The sequence below is a fragment of the Saimiri boliviensis genome, chromosome 2 (assembly GCF_048565385.1).
Source record: "Saimiri boliviensis isolate mSaiBol1 chromosome 2, mSaiBol1.pri, whole genome shotgun sequence".
In the NCBI taxonomy this organism is placed as follows: Eukaryota; Metazoa; Chordata; class Mammalia; order Primates; family Cebidae; genus Saimiri; species Saimiri boliviensis.
The window spans coordinates 221,849,641-221,871,949 of record NC_133450.1 but is presented as its reverse complement, the minus strand read 5'-3'; the positions used below and the strand labels follow the sequence as shown (position 1 = coordinate 221,871,949).

The 22,309-nt window shown below is 55.4% G+C and overlaps 1 protein-coding gene and 1 non-coding gene across 3 annotated transcripts in view; both read right to left on the bottom strand.

Moving 5' to 3' along the window:
• Nucleotides 1-6,986: 6,986 nt before the first annotated feature.
• The window catches only part of MIGA2 (mitoguardin 2), a 33,786-nt gene continuing 18,463 nt past the window's right edge, over nt 6,987-22,309 (bottom strand). For both annotated transcript variants that reach the window (XM_010350745.3, XM_074395450.1), the window contains exons 8-16: nt 21,739-21,839; nt 21,078-21,193; nt 18,549-18,621; nt 18,235-18,321; nt 11,755-11,853; nt 11,292-11,426; nt 9,868-9,921; nt 9,016-9,132; nt 6,987-8,738 (exon numbers count right to left, since the gene is read on the bottom strand). In XM_010350745.3, the coding sequence (XP_010349047.3) occupies nt 8,532-8,738; nt 9,016-9,132; nt 9,868-9,921; nt 11,292-11,426; nt 11,755-11,853; nt 18,235-18,321; nt 18,549-18,621; nt 21,078-21,193; nt 21,739-21,839 (989 nt within the window). In that variant the 3' untranslated portion in view covers nt 6,987-8,531. The remainder of the gene's footprint in view (nt 8,739-9,015; nt 9,133-9,867; nt 9,922-11,291; nt 11,427-11,754; nt 11,854-18,234; nt 18,322-18,548; nt 18,622-21,077; nt 21,194-21,738; nt 21,840-22,309) is intronic.
• LOC120366468 (U6 spliceosomal RNA) lies at nt 20,094-20,196 on the bottom strand. Its single transcript, XR_005581127.1, has one exon. It is a non-coding gene; the product is annotated as a U6 spliceosomal RNA (small nuclear RNA).

The window sequence follows — 22,309 nt, the reverse complement described above, 5'->3', positions numbered from 1 at the left end:
GCCACTGCCCCTGGCCAGCAAGAGCTATTTTGCTGCATGGGATGCACTGCCTCTCCTGCCCTACTTTGCCCAGCCAAATCTGGCTCAGGTGTCTCTTGGACTTATAGGTTTCCACAGCCCAGTGAGGGACCAGTACTGGACTCCCACGGTTGTATCTCCTGTCCTGTCTCAGCCTAGACCTCACTGGACTGTGATCGGTTCCTTATGTCTCCCAGTGAGCAGTGGCTCTCAGACTTCATAGAGTGCAGAGGTCAGCCTTTAGAAAATACAGATTGCTGGGTCTCACTGAGGCCTGGGTTGATCCAGTAGGTCTGGGTTGGAGCCTTAGGTGTCTGGGTTCTTATGTGCTCCAGGGATTCCGATACAGGTGGTTACAGCCACCGCTGGAGAAGCCCCAAGCAACAGGAGGATGGGTTGATACACCCTGAGCCTGGTCCAGACCAGACCTAGAGCAAGTGCCCGATAAATGACACAGGCACCCCCGACAGGAGGTGAGAATAACCCAGGAAATCCCACCGAGAGAGTGGCTCTGTCTGTGAGTGGCCAGGCCAGTGGAGCAGGGACCCTGGGCTGGCCTATGTGGCCAGAGGAGATGACGGCAACTCAGAACCCACCAGGAAGCCCAGAAGGCCCCCTGCCCCCAGCCCTGCTGTGCGCACTCCTAGCCTGGGCTCGTCTGGGTCAGCTGCCCTCGGCTTCCTCAGGCACTGCCATTATTAGCCTTTGAGAAGCAGGAGGTGTGAGGAGCGGGCCGGGAGCTTCCCAAAATAGTTCCCTAGGACAGGGCAGCCATCCTCGATCTGGGCCACATTGTCACTCCCAAATCGACCTTGAGAGCAAAGTCCATGAAATGCAGACTTGTCAGTGCCGGGAGCCTCCCGAGGGAGGTTGAGGATGAGGAATCACAAAATGAGAGGGAGTTACCCAGGGAGGGTTTTCGTGGCAGAGAGAACAGTGTAAGCCCGTGTCCTGGAGCCGGAATATGGCTGAAGAGGGCAAGAGGGAGAAAAGGGATGAGGTGGCGGGGGGGGCGGGGTGGGGGGCGGCAGGGGCGGGGAAGTCCACAGGGGCCTGGCCACCCAAAACTTTGAGGGCACTGTTATGATGGGGACAGAGGAGATATCTGAAGGATGGGTTTGTTGTTGGGTTTGGTTTTGTTTTCTTTTTTAAAACAACATTCAGGGCAGGCATGGTGCCTAATACCTGTAGTCCCAGCACTTTGAGAGGCCGAGGCAGAAGGATCGCTTGAACCCAGGAGTTCAAGTCTAGCCCGGGCAACACAGCAAGACCTGATCTCTACAAACAATTTTTTTTTTTTTTTAAACAGAGTTTCACTCTTGTTGCCCAGGCTGGAGTGCAATCGCAGGATCTCTGCTCACCACAGCCTCCGCCTCCCAAGTGCAAGCAATTCTCCTGCCTAGCCTCCCGAGTAGCTGGCATTACAGGCATGTGCCACCATGCCCGGCTAATTTTGTATTCTTTGTAGAGACAGGGTTTCTACATGTTGGGTCAGTCTGGTCTCAAACTCCCAACCTCAGGTCGCGACAGGCAGATCACAAGGTCAAGAAATCAAGACCATCCTAGCCAACATGGTGAGAGAACTGCTTGAACCCAGAGGTTGCGGTGAGCTGAGATTGTATCACTGCACTCCAGGCTGGCAATAGAGTAAGACTCTGGCCTCTGGCTCAAAAAGAAAAAAGAAGTTCTGGTAATGACTCCGGGGTCAAGGGGGCTCATGCCTGTAATCCCAGCACTTTGGGAGACTGAGGAGGGTGGATCACTTGAGGTCAGGAGTTCGAGACTACCCTGGCCAACATAGCAAAACCCCCTCTCTACTAAAACCAGAAAAAATTAGCCAGACCTGGTGGTGCACGCCTATAATCCCAGCTACCCAAGAGGTTGAGGCAGGAGAATCACTTGAACCCAGGAGGTGGAGGTTGCAGTGAGCCGAGATCATGCCACTGCACTCCGGCCTGGGAACAAGAGTGAAACTCCGTCTCAAAAAAAAAAAAAGGGTATATATATATATGGCTGGATGCAGTGGCTCACTCCTGTAATCCCAGAACTTTGGGAGGCCGAGGAGGTTAGGAGTTCAAGACCAGCCTGACTAACATAGCGAAACCCCATCTGTACTAAAAATACAAAATTTAGCTGGGTGTGGTGGTGGGCACCTGTAGTCACAGCTGAGGCAGGAGAATTGCTCGAACCTGGGAGGTGGAGGTTGCAATGAACTGAGATCGTGCCATTGCACTCCAGCCTGAATGACAGAGCAAGACCATCCAAAAAAAATTACATATATATATAAAATTTCAGAAATCAAATGTGTACAGCTTGATACAGTTTCACAAACTAAGCACACTTGTGTAAGCAGCCCCCACATTAGGAACCAGGACCTTCGGAGCTCTGGCACACACTCCAGTCACCACTGGTGACTTCCAGCTTCCGACACCATACCTTCAGGTTGGCCGGATTGTGTAATTTCTATCAGCGGAAGCCTACAGTCTGTACTTTTTGTGTACATGGCTTCTTTTTTTTTTTTTTGAGGTGGAGTTTCGCTCTCGTTACCCAGGCTGGAGTGCAATGGCGCAATCTCGGCTCACCGCAACCTCCGCCTCCTGGGTTCAGGCAATTCTCCTGCCTCAGCCTCCTGAGTAGCTGGGATGACAGGCACGTGCCACCATGCCCAGCTAATTTTTTTGTATTTAGTAGAGATGGGGTTTTACCATATTGACCAGGATGGTCTTGATCTCTTGACCTAGTGATCCACCCGCCTTGGCCTCCCAAAGTGCTGGGATTACAGGCGTGAGCCACCGCGCCCGGCCATGGCTTCTTTACTCACATTATAGTTGTGAGCGTTAGCCATGCTGCAGCCTTCAGTAGAAATTTGCTTCCTCTCGTTGCTGTATAGTATTCCATGGTGTGAACATTCCACAGTTTATTTCACATTCTAGTCTTTATTTTTTGTAGAGACAGAGTCTTTCTCTGTTACCCAGGCTGGTCTTGAACTCATGGCCCCAAACAGTCCTGCCTTAGCCTCCCAAAGTGCTGGGATTACACATGTGAGCCACTGTGCCCGCCTCCATTCTAGTCTTTTTTTTTTTTTTTTTTTTTTGAGACGGAATCTTGCTGTGTCACCCAGGCTGGAGTGCAGTGGCATGATCTCAGCTCACTGCAACCTCCACCTCCTGGGTTCACGTGATTCTCCTGCCTCAGCCTCCAGAGTAGCTGGGACTGCAGGCATGCACCACTACACCTGGCTAATTTTTTAGTAGAGACGGGGTTTCACCATGTTGGCCAGGCTGGTCTCAAACTCCTAACCTCGTGATCCACCCACCTCAGCCTCCCAAAGTGCTGAGATTACAGACGTGAGCCACCTTGCCTGGCCCCCATTCTAGTCTCGATGGACATTCGTGTGTTTCTAAATTTGGGGCATTGGAAGTGGCGCTGCAGTGAGCACGATATGCACAGCGGTGGATTCCTACCTGTAGATTTGTACTTGTGGATTTGTTTCTGAGGGAGATATGCCTAGGAGCCCTTGCAGGGTCCCATGAGATGGAAGAGGTGATGCAGTCAGACCTGGCTGTTGGACAGGGGCTGCACAATGCAGGCATGAATATGGCCAGGAGCCGCACAATGCAGGCATGAATATGGCCAGGAGCCGCACAATGCAGGCATGAATATGGCCAGGAGCCGCACAATGCAGGCATGAATATGGCCAGGAGCCGCACAATGCAGGCATGAATATGGCCAGGAGCCGCACAATGCAGGCATGAATATGGCCAGGAGCCGCACAATGCAGGCATGAATATGGCCAGGAGCCCTAAGGGAGGCCGCTTGAGCTGCCCATCTCCTCCCTCTGAGCTGAGGGTTTGACCAGTGATGTTCCTGACGCCTGCTCTGCACACCCTGAGAGGCGCTGCGTCCTTCCTGTTACCTCCACAACAGCCCTGGGAGGCAGCCCTGAGTGCACCCAGCTTGTGGCTGAGGCGAGACTCAGAGTGGCACGCTATTGCCATGGCCACCTGGCCCAGGTTCAGAACCACCCTGCGTCTCATGAACCAGACTGTTGGCTGCCTCCTCCCACTGCCCTGAAACCCAGGCTTTTCCAGAGCTGCCCCAGGGCAGGGTCTGGCCTTTCCCCTCTGGCCTTTCCTCTGGCAGGGAGTTCACAGAGAGGGTGGCCCTGAGATTAGAGGTACAGAGTCTCACTGCACCACACCCCAGCCACACTGGTCTGTGCTCAGAGTCCCAGCAAGCCCTTAGGAAACAAGGCTCTTTCTCTCTCTTGGCCTCCGATGTGGTTGGCTGTCTCCCGACTCAAATCTTGTCTTGAACTGTAGCTTCCATAATTCCCACCTGTTGTGGGAGGGACCCGGTGGGGGTAATTGAATCATGGAGGCAGTTTCCCCCATATCATTCTCATGGTAGTAAGTCTCACAAGATCTGATGGCTTTGTACGGGAGTCCCCCTTTCAGGGGGTTTTCTTTCTCTCTTGCCTACTGCCATGTAGGATGTGCCTTTCACCTTCCACCATAATTGTGAGGCCTCCCCAGCCGTGTGGAACTGTGAGTCCATTAAACATCTTTTTCTATATAAAGTAGCCAGTGTTGGGTATGTCTTTGTGAGCAGTGTGAAAACTAATACAGCCTCTTTCTCCAAATGTGATGATGCTGCCTTCTGGGTTGAATGTTCATTCGTTCACTTCAGGAAATATTTGAGTTCCTCAGTCATGCCAGACCACGTGTGGGCATCAGGGATGAAGGGTGAACACAGCCAGCTGGGTGCCACCCTCAGGAAACTGCCATTTCAGTGGAGGCTCTCGAAGTCCTGATCCCTGTGATGTCAAACTAGCAGTGATGGTTTCAGTTGTAAAAACCTGTGAGAGGAGCTGTTCATCGTTTCTCTCTTAGAGTAGATGCTTCTGGAAGGTAGGGCCTGGGACCCCTCACCCACGGAAATGGCCAGGCTCCCCTGGGCTGTGAGCTCCCCTGGTTTGCAACATTTGCTGATTTCCATGTTGGAAACCCTCTCTCTTGGCGAGGGGTGCGGTGGCTCATGCCTGAAATTCTAGCACTTTGGGAGGCCGAGGTGAAAGGATCACTTGAGGCCAGGAGCTTGAGACCAACCAACATAGTGAGACCTCGTTTCTAGCAATAAACACATAGAGGCAGGTGTGGTGGTTCATGCCTGTAATTCCAGCACTTTAGGAGGCCGAGGCAGGCAGATCACAAGGTCAGGAGCCTGGTCAACATGGTGAAACCAGCCGGGCACGGTGGCTCAAGCCTGTAATCCCAGCACTTTGGGAGGCCGAGGCGGGTGGATCACAAGGTCAAGAGATCGAGACCATCCTGGTCAACATGGTGAAACCCTGTCTCTACTAAAAATACAAAAAATTAGCTGGGCATGGTGGCACGTGCCTGTAATCCCAGCTACTCAGGAGGCTGAGGTAGGAGAATTGCCTGAACCCAGGAGGCGGAGGTTGCGGTGAGCCGAGATCGCGCCATTGCACTCCAGCCTGGGTAACAAGAGCGAAACTCCGTCTCAAAAAAAAAAAAAAAAAAAAAAAAAAAATGGTGAAGCCCTGTCTCTATTAAAAGTACAAAAATTAGCCAGGCGTGGTGGCACACACCTGTAATCCCAGCTACTCAGGAGGCTGAGGCAGGAGAATCACTTGAACCCGGGAGGCGGAGGTTGCAGTTAGCCAAGATCACCATTGCACTCCAGCCTGGGTGACAGAGCGAGACTCCATCTCAAAAAACCAAAACAGTAAACACATAAATATATAAAGCAAGCACGCACTCTCCCCAGGGCTCGCACTCAAGCTGCTGCCCAGGTTGGAAGGAGATGCCCACAGCCAGCTCTGGAGAGTGGGCAGTGCAAGCAGGCTCCTGCGCCTCCACTGCTGTCTCCGCAGCACCCAGAGCAAGGCCTGGCACACAGTAGGTGCACAACAACTATATGGCGAACAAATGAGTGAGCATCCTTCAACTCTCCTGTCTGTGCCTACATCCCGGAGCCCGCTTATATTAATTCAAACCACTGTTTATCAAGCACTCAGTGTGAGCCACGCCACGGCCAAAGGCTCAGCGGACAGGATCTCACCCACCATCTGAGAATCAGTCAGCCGGTGAAGCAGGAGGAAACTCACAGCTCCTCATGACCCGATGGAAATGCAAACAGCTCCAGGTGAGGGCATGGGGTGGTGGATGGGGCGCTGGGCTAGGTTCCGGAGACCCAGCTGTCCGGCCTGGGGCTGTCATGGAGTTGCTGTATGTGCTGGAGCATGCCCCCTTCCCTCTCGCATCTCCTCTTTCATCAGCAAGGGTGCCGGTCTCAGTTAACAACCACTCATGAAACAACCACCCCAAAACCTCCTGGCTTAAAACCATCCCCATTTTACGCTCAAAGTCTGTGGTTACACTCAGCTGGCCAGGTCTGCTGGGGTCGCTCATGGCAGCTGGCCACTCAGCCGGGTCTGTGTGGCCCAAGAGGACCTTCAAGACTGGCAATGAGCTGTGGCTGCTGGCCAGGGTGCCTCTGTTCTCCGCGTGGCCTCCCCAGCGAAGGAGCCCAGGTGTCTTGCATGGCAGCAGCTACCGTCCAAGAAGGCACGTCCCCAACACAGCAGAGCTCAGGCCTCTGCTAGGCAAAGCAGGTCACACAGCCAAGCCTGGCTCTGCTGTGGGAGAGGACTGTACAGGACGTGAGTCCTGAGAGGTGCAATTCTGGGAGCCTTGATCGTGACAGTCCACCACCAAACAGGCCAGGCTTCCCCTTGGGGTCTTCCCAGCTCTGGTCTCTGGGATTCTGAGCCTCCTGGGACAACTTGTTCTGCTCTAAGATGGGAACTGCTCCAAGACTGATGTGGGGGGTGGGGACCAAAAGGACCCAGGAGCCAGCTTGGAGGGGCTCCCACTGGCTCTGGCCCTGCTATGCCCCAAGAAGCACACAGCCACGCACATAACCAACAATATGGCAAGGTGGGAGGAGGTCGTCTCAAGTGTTTATTTGACGCACAGTCAGTGCACACACTCTACCATCCGAAGTCAGAAGCTGCGACAGTTGACTGCTACAGGCAGTGCACAGATGTGTAAACAAAGACAAATGAAAATGCCACGTCTGTTCACTGGGGAGCAAATGAGGAGGCGGGGCTGAGGCCCACCATTACATTCACAGCACAGGGCAAGTGCAAATGAACAGGATATCAGGACTCGGGGTGGACGGGGCGGGGCACAGGGTCCTTTCTGCCCAGGCAGGTTAGTGCCCGAGGATCCCGAGTCTGGGAAGGGGCCCCCAGCACTGTCTCCCCTCCCCTCCGTGCCGCACCCTCCCACCCCCGGACCCCTTTCCCATTCGGAGGAGAGGGGCCCCGGTTGCAGGAGCCAGTCCTCTGACCCCTGAGTGTGGAAACCCAGGAGGGGAGTCTGTTTCTCCTGCAGGCCTCAACAGAATGCATTAGGGTGACAGACACCTGCTCAGGTGAAGATACTGAGAAGCGAGTCTGCCAGGCTGACAGGAACCCGCGGCGTGAGGTCCTGCTAATAAAACTCTGTCTGCAGGCCCAGGGGAGGCTCTGCCCCCATGAGGCCCCAGGAGCATTTGTGCGTTGAACTGAAGGCAAAGTGCTGAGCAGTTTCTTGTCCTAATGAGGGTGGGGAAGCTGGTCCAGCCACAGACATCCTCTGACCTCCCCCAGCGTGGTCCCTGGGCCCACGGGTGACGGGTCTGAGCAAACCCTGGTCAGAGCCCCCAGCTCAGAGCCTAGCACCACCCAGGGAGGTCCAGGCTCACAGAAGGGGGATGGGTGGAGGCAGGAGGGCCCACCCCACCTCTGCCCGTCTTTGGTGGAGGCAAAGGTGGGAGAAGAAATGACGATCTTTGGCAGGGCAAGGGAATGTCAAAGGACAGTGTCCTGGTTTGGTGCTTGGGTTTGTCCCCTCCCAGAGAACACAGGATGGGGAGGCCCACACCTCTGTCCCACCTCTGGATGGCCTGAGCCTGCTGCCCACCAAGGTGGCCACACTCTCCTCCTCTGGAGTTGCAAAGGCTGAGAAGGTGGCCAAGGTGGGGAAGCCATCAGGACAGGCCAGCCGGCTGCCTGGATGCTGAGACCATGGAGCCACAGGTGGCTTCTAGCTCTGGACACTGGGACCTTCACTACAGGGCGCAGTGTCCCCTCCTTCACCTCTACCCTCCCAGCCCCCTTGCCAGGAGCCCTGGGGTGATGAGAGGTTTTGTGGTGCCCCACCTGGGGCATCCTGGCTCTGCCTGTCCCAGATCTCCACAACGCCCCGCTCTCTCACTGCCTCTCTCTCCCACGGGCCCCACTGGCCACTGTCCTGGCCTCTGCTTCCCCCAGGGACCATTCCATCCCTCTCCGTGGAAATTTCCCCTGTGGGCTTTGGGGACTCCCAGATGATGGGGGTGGGGTAAGGTCAGGGGCAACCGCCCTCGGCCACCACGGCCATCAGCCACCAACCCAGGGAAGGGAGGAGGAGCCTTTTCTCTGCTGCCTCCAGCCCACACAGCCTCTACTGCAGCCCCCCCAGGGACCCATTCTCTCGGGGCAGCGCTCCATTCAGGCCTGTGCTGCTGGCCGTGGGTACCCCAAGGTAGCCCAGCAGGATCTCGCTGCGGCGCCGGGACAGCTGCAGGATGTCATCTGCCAGCGCGGGCACCGACGTGTAGCGCACATTGTCCAGGTCGAACATGTCCCTCAGGTACTGCACAATCTGGTGCTGCAGGCACAGGGCTGGCGTCAGGCCTGGCCCGGGCTGCTGCCCACCACGATGCCCTCCAGGTCACCCCACCCGCCTTCTCCACCACCAGAGCCCCAGCCAGTCCTCTCCACCCCCGGGCTCCTCCCTCCCACTGCTTCCTCTGGACCCACGTGGGTCCGGCTCTGCCCTCCCTCTGGGAGCAGGCCCAGGCCCTCACCCCATTCCTGGCACCTCCCAGAGTCCGCCTGTGCCCAGGGCAGTGGTCAGGAAAGAACAAAAACTGCTCCCTGTTTACCTTGAAGAAAGCACAGACTTCAGCGAGCTGAGGCTTGGGTCCAAGGAAGCCGAAGGCTAGGACAGGGCTCACATGCTCCGATACGGAGTAGAAGTGGGAGATGAAGCCGTCGGGCACCTGCAGTGGCAACAAGGCTGAGGGGCCAGGCTGGGGCCCAGGTAGGACGAGGACTGGTCCCAGGTGTGGCATAAAGGGCCGCGCTTTAGAGGTCGACCCAGCTCAGGAACGTTCCCGCTGGATGGCCCTGGGCAGTGACTCGAGCTTTCAAAGCCCATTTTAACTTATGCAGACGGTAACCACGGGCCACTGGGGGAACTGCACGAGGCGGGGCTTTGGTGGCTCAGGAAGTGCTTGGAGCACGTGGCAGCAGCAGCTGGTATCAGCTGGGCAGCAGAACCTAGCCCGCAGAAGGCAGCAACAAACCACAGCCCAGATAGCACAGCCAGTCCCTGCCTGGGAGCAGAGATGACAGGAACCTGACTACTGGTGGGGAAGGGGCGGGCTCTGTCTGCTCCTGGGCGTCCTGTCCCCAGCAAGGCGCCTGCACCAGGCCAGCCCTGTGGCCACCACCCTAGGGTGTCTGTTCCCATCCCCAGTGGCCTGCTCTGTGCTGGGCCTGGGAGGAGAGGAAGTGGGTCTAGCCGCGCCTCCTGGGAGCTCCCGGCCCTGGGAGAGGTAATGGCAGGACAGGCGGCCAGGGCCAAGTGGCTCAGCAAGGAGTTCCACTCTGCAGCCACACCACCTCGCAGCCCGGCTCAGGGCTCCACACCACCTCGCAGCCCGGCTCAGGGCTCCACACCACCTCACTGCCCAGCTCAGGGCTCCACACCACCTCACTGCCCAGTCACTCACCATCAACAGCCTCCTCTTGGCTTTCAGGACCGACCAGCAAGCAGTGGCCAGGGCCTGCATCAAAGACAGGATGCGCGCTGCTGTCCAAACGGGCCTAGCCCACAGCCCCCACCCCTGCCAGCCAGGACCAAGCCCTCCCACTCCAAGCAGGAAGATGGCGCCGGGTGCCCAAGCGCTGCGGCTTCCTCCTCTGATTATGGAGTCAGACATCCCTAGACTTGGTCTCAACTCTAACCTTACTGCTGGGTCCTCTCTGAGCCTCAGTCTCCTCCTCTGTAAAGGGCCACACACACAATCCCATCTCCTTTGGTGGTTGTGGGAGCAATGGTTCCTGCCTGAACACTGCCTCTCGGAAGCCTGGGCCCAGGCAGCACGGCCCAGCTGCTGGAGCGTCACTACTGGCCTCGCTGGGGGTCCTGTGTTGGGCTGTCTCTTGCTCTGTGCCTTTTTTTCTTTATGGTTTTGCTTTACCCTCTTTTAACTTGATTTAACAGGGTGCATCAAAATGGAATATAATTCATACCGGCACAGAATGACTGGAATTAAGGTAGGGCGCAATGACTCACAGCTCACACCTGTAATCCCAGCACTTTGGGAGGCCAAGACAGGTGGATCACCTGAGGTCAGGAGTTCAAGACCAGCCTGACCAACATGGAGAAACCCTGTCTCTACTAAAAATACAAAAATTAGCCAGGCATGGTGGTGCATGCCTGTAATCCCAGCTACCTGGGAGGCTGAGGCAGGAGAATCACTTGAACTTGGTAGGTGACAGTTGCGGTGAGCCAAGATCAAGCCACTGCACTCCAGCCTGGGCAACAAGAGGGAAACTCCATCTCAAAAAAAAAAAAGAATGAGGCCGGGTGCGGTGGCTCAAGCCTGTAATCCCAGCACTTTGGGAGGCCGAGGCGGGTGGATCACAAGGTCAAGAGATCAAGACCATCCTGGTCAACATGGTGAAACCCCGTCTCTACTAAAAAAAAATACAAAAAATTAGCTGGGCATGGTGGCGCGTGCCTGTAATCCCAGCTACTCAGGAGGCTGAGGCAGGAGAATTGCCTGAACCCAGGACGCAGAGGTTGCGGTGAGCCGAGATCGCGCCATTGCACTCCAGCCTGGGTAACAAGAGCGAAACTCCATCTCAAAAAAAAAAAAAAAAAAAAAAAAAGAATGAGTGGAATTAACTAAATGAAACCACACAATAGGAAGAAAACGCACACCACGTTGGTTCTAAACTGGGGCACCAGGCAGCAACGGAGCACCCTGGAGGCTTCTTCAAGCAGACTGGTCTCCCAGGCCTGCAGCCCTCGATCTAAGGGCTGGGGGCCCAGCCATGGTGCAAATGCCAGGGACAGAGGGAATGGGAGCAGGCAAGCGCACAGGCCGATGGGAGCAAGCGTGGGTCTGGGAGCGGGACAGTGACCCACCGTCTCCTTGAAGCTGTCTGACAGCCAGCGGTTCCGCAGGACGGCAAGCACTGAGGCCGGGGGGTTCTCCAGGTCCTCGAAGGCATCCATGAGGATGAAGTCCAGCACGATGTCGAAGAAGCTCATGCATACCACCTGCAGAGGGTCCCACCCGGGAGGCTCATGCGTGGCACCCGACACCACCCATGGGGGCACCGCTGGCGCCTCAGGGCCACTTTCCAGACGGGGAGACCGAGGTTGGGGGGCCAGGGCATGCACACACGTGAGGGGGACACGTCTTCCCCGCTCTGCTGTCCAAACGGGTATAGCTGGGGCCATTCCTCCCTCCACGTTGGCCTGGGGCAGGGCAGGAACTGGGGCTGTGAGCAGCAATGAAACAGCTCAGCCACTTGGAACTGGGACAGAGCTTGGCCCAGGATGCAGGGGAGCCCGGGATGCCAGGGTTCAGCACAAAGCAACTCACCCCTCGGCCCTCCAGCTCCAGCCGCGTTGTGGCCCAGGTCTCAGGCCGCAGGGCATAGCTCAGCATCTCCTCGTAGCTCTCCAGGAAGCCTTTGGGGCTCTGTGGGGAGAAGCACAGCCCATCCTGGTCACTGGACAAGACCCACAGGGACAGGCTGGCCTGTGGATGCCAAGGCACAGCTGGGGCCCATCCCCACACAGCAGCCACAGGGAAAACGTGGCAGAGAAGTGTCTCCTACTCAGCACAGCGTGCTACTCCAGAGAACCATGCCACCCAGCCAGGTCAGGCCGGCCCCTCTGCTGACCACCTGCCATCTTCCAGGAGTGCCCAGTGTGACAGCGTCATCTCACTTTGGAGGGACACGGAATGTGAGGGTTAGAGTCAGCCAGTCAAAGGTTCAGATCTCCATGACCTTGGACCTCAGCAGGGAAAGGGGAGAAGCTACAGCCCCACCCTGATGAGGCTCTTCTGGAGCAGTGGCTGAGCTCGTGTGTGACGCAGTCAATCCAGCACCAAAGCATTCAAAAAACAGCACTTGAAGCACTGCTGAGCAGCACTGAGGCTCTCGGCACACGTGACGCATCCTTCACTCTCTGGGGCCCTGAGGGTTACCTGGGGTTTGGGACACTCTTTTCAGATGTGGGTCTGCATTTATGGACGTAGAAAAACACTAAGTGTCAGGGTTGTTTCTCAGCATGGATTAACCAGTGATTTTGTTTTTTCAAGTCTTTTTCTGTCGCCCAGGCTAGAGTGCAGTGGCGTCATCTCAGCTCACTGCAGCCTCCGCCTCCCAGGTTCAAGTGATTCTCCTGCCTCAGCCTCCTGAGTAGCTGGGGTTACAGGTGCCTGCCACCATACCAGGCTATAGTAGACGGGGTTTCACCATGTTGGCCAGGCTGGTCTCGATCTCCTGACCGAAGGTGATCTGCCCACCTCAGCCTCCCAAAGTGCTGGGATTACAGATTATAGGCAGAGCCACCGCACCTGGCCCCAAATTTTGACAAAGTATTTTCATGACATTTTAAAGAAAATTTGCTGGGATATCCTGGGCCATCCTTTGACCACCCTGACTGAGTCCGTTTTCTCACTGGTAAACAGTGACGATGAAGATATGGGCCGGTCCTCGATACCTGAGCGTGCCCTATCATGTAACGTCCCCCGGACACACCCATTCACACAGGAGGACACCCATACGTGATGAGGTTTTGTGGTTGCCCCACTGACACCACATTGAGCCAGTGGACTGATGCTACAACCCTGGTGCCTGGGCTCACATCTGCCCAGGGCTGGCATCTGCCCAGGCAGGGCCGGGCCCCATTCTAATAGAGCGCATCAGTTACTGCTCCAGTCCCAGGACTCGGCGCAGGCTCTGAAGCTCAGGGGCTGCTGAACAGCTTCCATTTGTTTTTGTTTTTCTTTTTGAGACGGAGTCTTGCTGTCACCAGGCTGGAGTACAGTGACATGATCCCAGCTCACTGCAGCCTCCACCTCCTCCAGGTGTCAAGGGGTTCTCCTGCTCCAGCCTCCTGAGTAGCTGGGACTACAAGCATGTACCACCATGCCCGGCTAACTTTTGGATTTTTTTTTTTTTGAGACAGAGTTTTGCTCTTGTTACCCAGGCTGGAGTGCAATGGCGCGATCTCGGCTCATCGCAACCTCCGCCTCCTGGCTTCAGGCAATTCTCCTGCCTCAGCCTCCTGAGTAGCTGGGATTACAGGCACGTGCCACCATGCCCAGCTAATTTTTTGTATTTTTAGTAGAGACGGGGTTTCACTATGTTGACCGGGATGGTCTCGATCTCTTGACCTCGTGATCCACCCGCCTCGGCCTCCCAAAGTGCTGGGATTACAGGCTTGAGCCACCGTGCCCGGCCATCTTTTGGATTTTTAGTAGAAACGGGGTTTCACCATGTTGGCCAGGATGGTCTCAATCTCTCGATCTCATGATCCGCCCACCTCAGCCTCCCAAAGTGCTGGGATTACAAGTGTGAGCCACTGCACCCAGCCACGGATTTTTCTTTCTTTCTTTCTTTCTTTCTTTTTTTGAGACGAAGTCTCGCGTTGTTGCCCAGACTGGAGTGCAGTGATGCGATCTCGGCTCACTGCAACCTCCACCTCACAGGTTCCAGCTATTCTCCTGCTTCAGCCTCCCAAGTAGCTGGGACTACAGGCACGCACCACCACGCCAGCTAATTTTTGTATTTTTTAGTATAGACAGGGTTTCACCATATTGGCCAGGATGGTCTCACTCTTTTTTTTTTTTTTTTTTTTTTTTTTGAGACGGAGTTTCACTCTTGTTACCCAGGCTGGAGTGCAATGGCGCGATCTCGGCTCACCGCAACCTCCGCCTCCTGGGTTCAAGCAATTCTCCTGCTTCAGCCTCCTGAGTAGCTGGGATTACAGGCACGTGCCACCATGCCCAGCTAATTTTTTGTATCTTTCGTAGAGACGGGGTTTCACCATGTTGACCAGGATGGTCTCAATCTCTTGACCTCGTGATCCACCCGCCTCAGCCTCCCAAAGTGCTGGGATTACAGGCTTGAGCCACCACGCCCGGCTGGTCTCAATCTCTTGACCTGGTGATCCACCTGCCTCAGCATCCCAACATGCTGGGATTATAGGCGTGAGCCACTGTGCCCAGCCTCATTTGCTAATAAAACCAAAGTCCCACACCGAGAAGTTGCAAAGTGGAGCTCCCCAAAGGGTGGAGTCCTGGCACCCACCTTAGCCTTCCTTCACTTGTTCACTCACTCAGCTTCCTGCGGAGGCCCACAGAGACCCGGCGAAGGGCTCAGGCTGGGTCCAGGCCACCTGACTTCAAATCCAGCTCTACCCCTGACTTGCTTAGTATCCTGGACAAGCCCCCTTCCCTTCCTGGGCTCAGCACCCTCATCCACCAAGCAGAAATTGTGGTGAGGCTTAAATGAACTACCCAAGCTGAAGCACCCTGAGCACACACTGAGCACTGCAGGTAAATGGCCGCTGCTGGGAGCGGAATTATCCGAGGAGTGCTTATACAGTCCTGCCCTGTGCCAGGCCCTGGATGGGGCACACACCTGCGCCAGGAGAGCTCCAGCCCTGGCCCCCATGGAGCTCACTGAATAACAAGAGAAGAAGGACAAGGCAGCCCAGAGCAGGAGGCAGGTGGTGAGGCCACACCACCACAGTGAGCCCAGGGCTTCTCTAGGGTCTCAGGGAATCAGGTGATGACCTCCTGGGACAGAGACGGCTGGGGGTACTCAGAAGACAAGTGACCGTGGAATGGGGAGGGAGGAAGACAGAGGAGAATTGGAGTAGGGGGCTTCCAGACACTGTGTCCCACCTCCTAACCTGGGTGCTGGTTACACGGGATTTGTCTTTCCTTTCGTTAAATCCTATAGCTATGCTGGGCGCGGTGGCTCATGCCTGTAATCCCAGCACTTTGGGAGGCCAAGGCGGGCAGATCACCTGAGGTAAGGAGTCAGACAAGCGTGGCCAACATGGTGAAACCCTGTCTCTACTAAAAATACAAAAATTAGCCAGCCATGGTGGTGCGTGCCTGTAATCCCGGCTACTTGGGAGGGAGGTGGAGGGAGAAAAATCACTTGAACCTGGGAGGCAGAGGTTGCAGTGAGTCAAGATCGAACCACGGTACTCCAGCCCAGATGACACAGCAAGACTCCATCTCAAAAAAAAAAAATCCTATAGATACTTTTTGTTTTTTTGAGACAGGGTCTCATGCTGTTGGCCAGGCTGGAGAGCAGTGGTGCAATCATGGCTCACTGTAGCCTTGAACTCCTGGGCTCAAGCAATCCTCCCATCTCAGCCTCTTAAACTGCTAGGATTACAGGCGTAAGCCACCGTGCCCAGCCAAATCCTATACTTTTTTACACTGTCTTCTATGTGTATTTCACAATAAAGTTGTTTTTTTTTTTTTTTTTAGAGACAGGGTTTCACCATGTTGACCAGGACAGTCTCGATCTCTTGACCTGATGATCCACCGGCCTTGGCCTCCCGAAGTGCTGGGATTATAGGCGTGAGCCACTGTACCTGGCCTCAAGTTGTTTTCTTAAAAAAAAAAAAAAAAAGAAGAAGGCCAGGTGTGGTGGCTCACATCTGTAAGCCCAGCACTTTTGGAAGGCTAAGGAGGGCAGATCACCTGAGGTCAGGAGTTTGAGACCAGCCTAGGCAACATAGGAAAACCCAGTCTCTACAAAAAATACAAAAATTAGCCAGCTGTGGTGGCACATGCCTGTTGTCCCAGCTACTCAGGAGTTTGAGGCAGGAGGATGGCTTAAGCATGGCAGGTGGAGGTCGCAGTGAGCCAAGATCATGCCACTGCACTGAGGCTGGGCAGCAGAAGCAAAACTCTGTCTCAACAAAAAAGAGATTGAGCAACAGTGTTCCTGGTGTAGAGCCCAGCACATGCAAAGCCCAGATCAGGCAGCAAGTCTGGTGCACTAGAAGGCCCTTCAGCCAGACAGGATGACGCTCACAGAGCAGCAAACACCAAACAGAGCTTGGCCTTTGCCCCAAGGGCAGCAGGCACAAGCAGGCATTGTAGGTGGCTGGCTACAACCAGACAACAGGTGAGGAGCAGATGTATGAGGTCAGATGTGTGTTTTACACTCATCTCTCCAACTGTTCAAAAGCTGTGTTCAAACCCGTTAAAAAAAAAAAAAAAAGACAAGTAATCAATCAACAAAAATTATGCAACCTCACTGGGTGCGGTGGCTCACGCCTGTAATCCCAGCACTTTGGGAGGCCGAGGCGGGTGGATTAACTGAGGTCAGGCGTTTGAGACCAGCCTGACCAACATGGAGAAACCCCATCTCTACTAAAAATATGAAAATAGCCAGGCGTGGTGGCGCATGCCTGTAATCCCAGATACTCGGGAGGCTGAGGCAGGGGAATCACTTGAACCTGGGAGGCGGAGGTTGCAGTGAGCCAAAGTCATGCCATTGCACTCTAGCCTGGGCAACAAGAGCAAAACTCCGTCTCAAAGAAAAAACAAAAACAAAAATTATGGAACCTCATTAATAATCAAAGATGCAAGGAGACACCCTTATCTTGCCAGCAGCAACGCAAGTTGTTAAGGCCTTTTGGAGGGCAACTGGCAATATCTGCTGGCCTTCTAAATGTCCAGGACACAGAAATGCCATATCCGGCCGGGCGCAGTGGCTCAAGCCTGTAATCCCAGCACTTTGGGAGGCCGAGGCGGGTGGATCACAAGGTCAAGAGATCGAGACCAACCTTGGTCAACAAGGTGAAACCCTGTCTCTACTAGAAATACAAAAAATTAGCTGGGCATTGTGGTGCATGCCTGTAATCCCGGCTACTCAGGAGGCTGAGACAGGAGAATTGCCTGAACCCAGGAGGCGGAGGTTGCGGTGAGCCGAGATCGCGCCATTGCACTCCAGCCTGGGTAACAAAAGCGAAACTCCGTCTCAAGAAAAAAAAAAAAAAAGAAATGCCATATCCATGCTTTGCCTCACAGAAGACCTCTCAGGAGAGCCCCGTAAGGAAGATTATAGTAGTGATGTCTGTGATGGTGAGCGCTAGACAGCCCAAGTGTCCATCCATCAGGGACTGGGGTCATCGTGTGGTGCTCTCCACGCAATGGAACACTCCCCAGTTGGGTGTGTTCCATTGCTGGTGTGGAGAGACGCACGCCATATGCCGCTACTCCCCAGAGTAAATTGCAGGATGGTAAGTAGGCAAAGGCCTAGAAATGCAACCACAGCATCCACAGTTGGAGAGTCTACAGAATCGAGTAGGAGGCACCCACATTAGCCTGTGCACAGGGGTTCCCTCTGGCAGGTGGGGTTCAGGGGGACCCTCTATGGTTTGCATTTTATTTTATTTTATTTATTTATTTTTTTTGAGATGGAGTTTCGCTCATTACCCAGGCTGGAGTGCAATGGCATGATCTCAGCTCACTGCAACCTCCGCCTCCTGGGTTCAGGCAATTCTCCTGCCTCAGCCTCCTGAGTAGCTGGGATTACAGGCACGCGCCACCATGCCCAGCTAATTTTTTGTATTTTTAGTAGAGACGGGGTTTCACCATGTTGACCAGGATGGTCTCGATCTCTTGACCTCGTGACCCACCCGCCTCGGCCTCCCAAAGAGCTGGGATTACAGGCTTGAGCCACCGCGTCCGGCCGTATTTTTATTTTTTTTGCGACGAAGTCTAGCTCTTGTAGCCCAGCCTGGAGTGCAGTGGTGTCATCTTGGCCCACTGCAACCTCTGCCTCCTGGGTTCGCTCGATTCTCCTGCCTCAGCCTCCTGAGTAGCTGGGGTTACAGGCGCACACCACCACACCTGGCTAATTTTTGTATTTTTAGTAGAGACGGGGTTTCACCATGTTGGCCAGGCTGGTCTCAAGCTCCTGACCTCAGGTGATCCGCCCGCCTCGGCCTCCCACAGTGCTGGGATTCAGGCGTGAGCCACCGCGCCCGGCCAGGTTTGCATTTTATAATTGCCCCTACCCCACCCTGCTACCTTCTCAGCCTTGGTCATCAGGCCTGTCACCATCTGCCGGCCCACTTTCCCGAAGAAAAGCTGGTTGCTCTTGTCTTCCAGAAGCCCCTGGGGAAGGAGGGAGGGAGAGGAGTGAGCTGCTGGCGTGGCAGTCCCTCAAAGCCCATGGAGAGGGCCACAGAAGAGGCCAGGTAGGTTGCCCACCTGCCACAGAGGAGCCCAGGGTGGGAGCAGGGCTGGCCAGGGACCAGGAGGCCACGTACATGCCACACAGCCGTGGCCGGCCTGACCGCCCCTCGCCTCCCACCCCCGCGGAGCCCCCAGGCCACACCCACCTCGAAGGCCTGCCGCACACAGTGCAGCTTGGCCAGAAAGTCCTGGTCGCTGTAGCAGCCCAGCAGCTCCGTCCTGAGGGGAGGACAGATGGCGTCACACAACCTGGTCCCTGCCCAGTGATGCCCCGGGGGGTCAGGTGGCACCTGAGTGGGGAGGGGAGAGGCTCTGGCTCCAGCCCTGGCCCTGCCTCAGCCTGGCAGTGTGACCTCTGGCTGGTGCCTGCCTCCCTTGAGGCCTTGGTCTTCCCAGGCCACAGGACGAGTCTGCCTGGATGAGCTATGAGGACATGTCGGCCTCTCAGGCACTGGGTTACAGAGATGACCGAGGCCTGCTTAGGCCACAACCCGCCCCACACTTCACTGGCAAAGGACTGAAATGGCCAAACTGCCTCCTGATGGCAGATGTGGTGAACCACCCAGCAGGGTGGCCACCCTTCATCTAAATCACCTCGGCGTCAGCCAGTGTCTGATTCGTTCCTGGTCAGTGAACTTTTTGTTTTTTTTAAGAAGGAGTCTCACTCTGTCACCCAGGCTGGAGTGCAGTGGTGCCATCTCAGCGTACTACATCCTCCACCTCCCAGGTTCAAGCAATTCTCCTGCCTCAAACTCTCAAGAAGCTAGGATTATAGGCACGTACCACCGCACCCCACCTAATTTTTATATTTTTAGTGGAGATGGGATTTCACCATGTTGGCCAGGTTGGTCTTGAACTCTTGACCTTAAGTGATCCACCTGCCTTGGCCTCCCAAAGTGCTGGGATTACAGGCATGAGCCAGAGCCTGCCCAGTTTTTTGGCTTTTTTTTTTTTTTTTTTTGAGATGGAGTCTCACTGTGTTGCCCAGGCTGGAGTGCAGTGGGGTGATCTCCACTCACTGCAGCTTCTGCCTCCCAGGTTCAAGCGATCCTCCTGTCTCAGCATCCCAAGTAGCTAGGACTGAAGGTACATGCCGCCATGCCCGTATTTTTAGTAGAGGTGGAGTTTGTACTATATTGGCCAGGCTGGTCTCGGACTCCTGACCTCAGGTGATCTGCCTGCCTCGGCTTCCCAAAGTGCTGGGATTAACAGACATCAGCCACTGCATACAGCTCCAGGTTCACTTTTAAACACACATACTGAAATCCGCAAGCCATAATCAAAAACCCAAGTTCTCAGGCCCGGCACAGTGGCTCAGTGAGCCTGTAGTCCCCATCCTTTGCAGGGGCCAAGGTGGGTGGATCACTTGAGGTCAGGAGTTTGAAACCAGGCTGGCCAACACAGTGAAATCCCATCTCTACTAAAAATACAAAAAAAAAAGTTTTCAGTCTCTTATCATACAAAAAAGTTAATTTAAGATGGTGGAGAGGCCTAAATATAACCACAAACAAGAAAACTGAGGCTAAGAGAAGTTAAGTGACTTGTTACGGGCAGCAGAACTTGGAGGCGCCCGGGTCTGCCTGTCCCCAAAGCCTGGGTTCCTGACCCTCCTATCGAGGAGCTGCCTCCAGACCCTGCACTTAGGACCAGCACCTCCTGTGTAGCTGGACCCCCTGAGAATTCACTTTTGTTTTTATATGGAATGCTTGGGAAATCTGTGTGTCATCCTTGCACCGGGACCATGCTAATCTTCTCTGTACCATTCCTTTTTTTTTTTTTTGAGACGGAGTCTTGCCCGTTACTAAGGCTGGAGTGCAATGGCACGATCTCGGCTCACCGCAACCTCCGCCTCCTGGGTTCAGGCAATTCTCTTGCCTCAGCCTCCTGAGTAGCTAGGATTACAAGCACATGCCACCATGCCCAGCTAATTTTTAGTAGAGACAGGGTTTCACCATGTTGACCAGGATGGTCTCCATCTCTTGACCTCGTGATCCACCTGCCTCGGCCTCCCGAAGTGCTGGGATTACAGGCTTGAGCCACCGCACCCAGCCCTTTTTTTTTTTTTTTTTTTTTTGAGACGGAGTCTTGCTCTGTTGCCCAGGCTGGAGTGCAGTGGCATAATCTTGGCTCACTGTAACCTCCACCTGCCAGGTTCAAGCAATTCTCCTGCCTCAGCCTCCTGAGTAGCTGGGATTACAGGTGTGAGCCACTACACCTGGCTAATTTTTATATTTTTAGAAGAGACGGGGTTTCACCATGTTGGTCAGGCTGATCTCGAACTCCTGACCACGTGATCTGCCTGCCTCAGGCTCCCAATGTGCTGGGATTACAGGCATGAGCCACCGTGCTGGGCCCATTCCAATTTTTTTTTTTTTTTTTAGTGTATGTGCTGTAGAAGCAAATAGCCTCTCAGAATTTAGAACAGATATTAACTATTGTTCTTTATAAATTATGTCCATTTATTACTGTCATTATTGATACCAGACCTGCCAGTATGGGTCCATCCAGGCCCTCTGCAGCTGGGGGAGGAGCTGTCGCCAGCTCACCACAGCCCCCAGGCAGCCTGGACTCACTCAGGCTGAGTCCTCACCAAACACCACTGGCTTCTCCGCCTCCCACAAGGGCCAGGGTCACCCACTGCCTCCTGTCCCTTCCCTCGCTCCACCCCTGCTCACCTGAGGGTCCGGCAGAGCACTTTCCCCTCCTTCACCAGCTGCAGGGCCTCCTCGTAGGCAGCAGCAGGCCTGGAGAGTGGGATCGGGTAATCTCCGGCCTGCAGGGACTCGAAGAGCTGGAGGAGGGTGCAGAAGAGGGGGCCGGGGAAGCCCGCGTGAGCAGCAGGCTGCGGCTAGAGGGGGCCTGCTCGTCAGGCAGCCACAGTGGCCACCCCAGGTGCCTGCCCACTGCCAATCTCCCTGAGGGGATGTCGGAGGGAACTGGCCAGGAGGCCCCAGTTCCAGCCCAGCTCTGGCCCTTAGTATCCCCATCTCCAGGGCACCTTCCGAAAGAGGTCACCTAAAGGGCACATGTACATGTCCTCCCGTGCCTGATCCACGTGCCCATGGCAGGAGACTGAGGCCAAGCAATGGGCACAGCGGTCTGGAGGAGGGAGAGGCTGACACAGCTGGAGCCCTTTGGGGCAGAAGCCCTGGTCTCACCCACAGGACAATGGCCCCAATTTCTCAGCCCTCCCCCCATCCCCGACAGCTTCAGGGAGGCCCGTGGGAGCATCCAAATTCTGCTCCCGTTGGAGGAAATGCCTCCACTTTCCCATGACCCAGTGCCGGCCCCATGAGCCTGTAGAAGAGGCCTGGCCTTCACCCTACCCTAAGTCACCTCGGTGGCGGAGAAGAAGGAATCCTCTGAGGTCAGGCTGTCCTCGTCATCCGGCCGCAGCCGCAGCGAGCCCTCGGTCAGGGGCAGCATGAGGGTCCTCTCTGGGAAGAGTGGCGAGAGAGGGAGGGGCTGAGACTCCCAGCACAGTGCTCAGCGGGAATCCCAGTACCCAAAGCCCCCACCAGGCCCAGGGGAGGCTTCGTCCCCGGTCTGCGATGCCCATGCTCAGGGGCAAAGCTCTGACATGCCGAGTGCTTCTGTGTGAAGACACTGGACTCGTCGCCCCAATGAGTGACCTCCTTCAATCACCACGACATCCTCAGAGGTGGTCAGCCTCAGGTGCGGGCTCTCGGCTGGTGAGTGGCTCTGCCAGGCTCACAAGTCGCACTGCTAGACCTGAGGTCTGAAGGCCCCCGAGCCCTGCAGGGGAGGACGGCTGCACTGTGTGGCCCTGGACAAGCCACTGACAAGCTGAAACTCAGCCACTGATGCCAAGGGTTCGAGAGAGTCCACGGCCACTCACCTGGGGTCCCCTCCCTGCTCCGCCAAGGGCTGAGGGGTGTGGACCTCC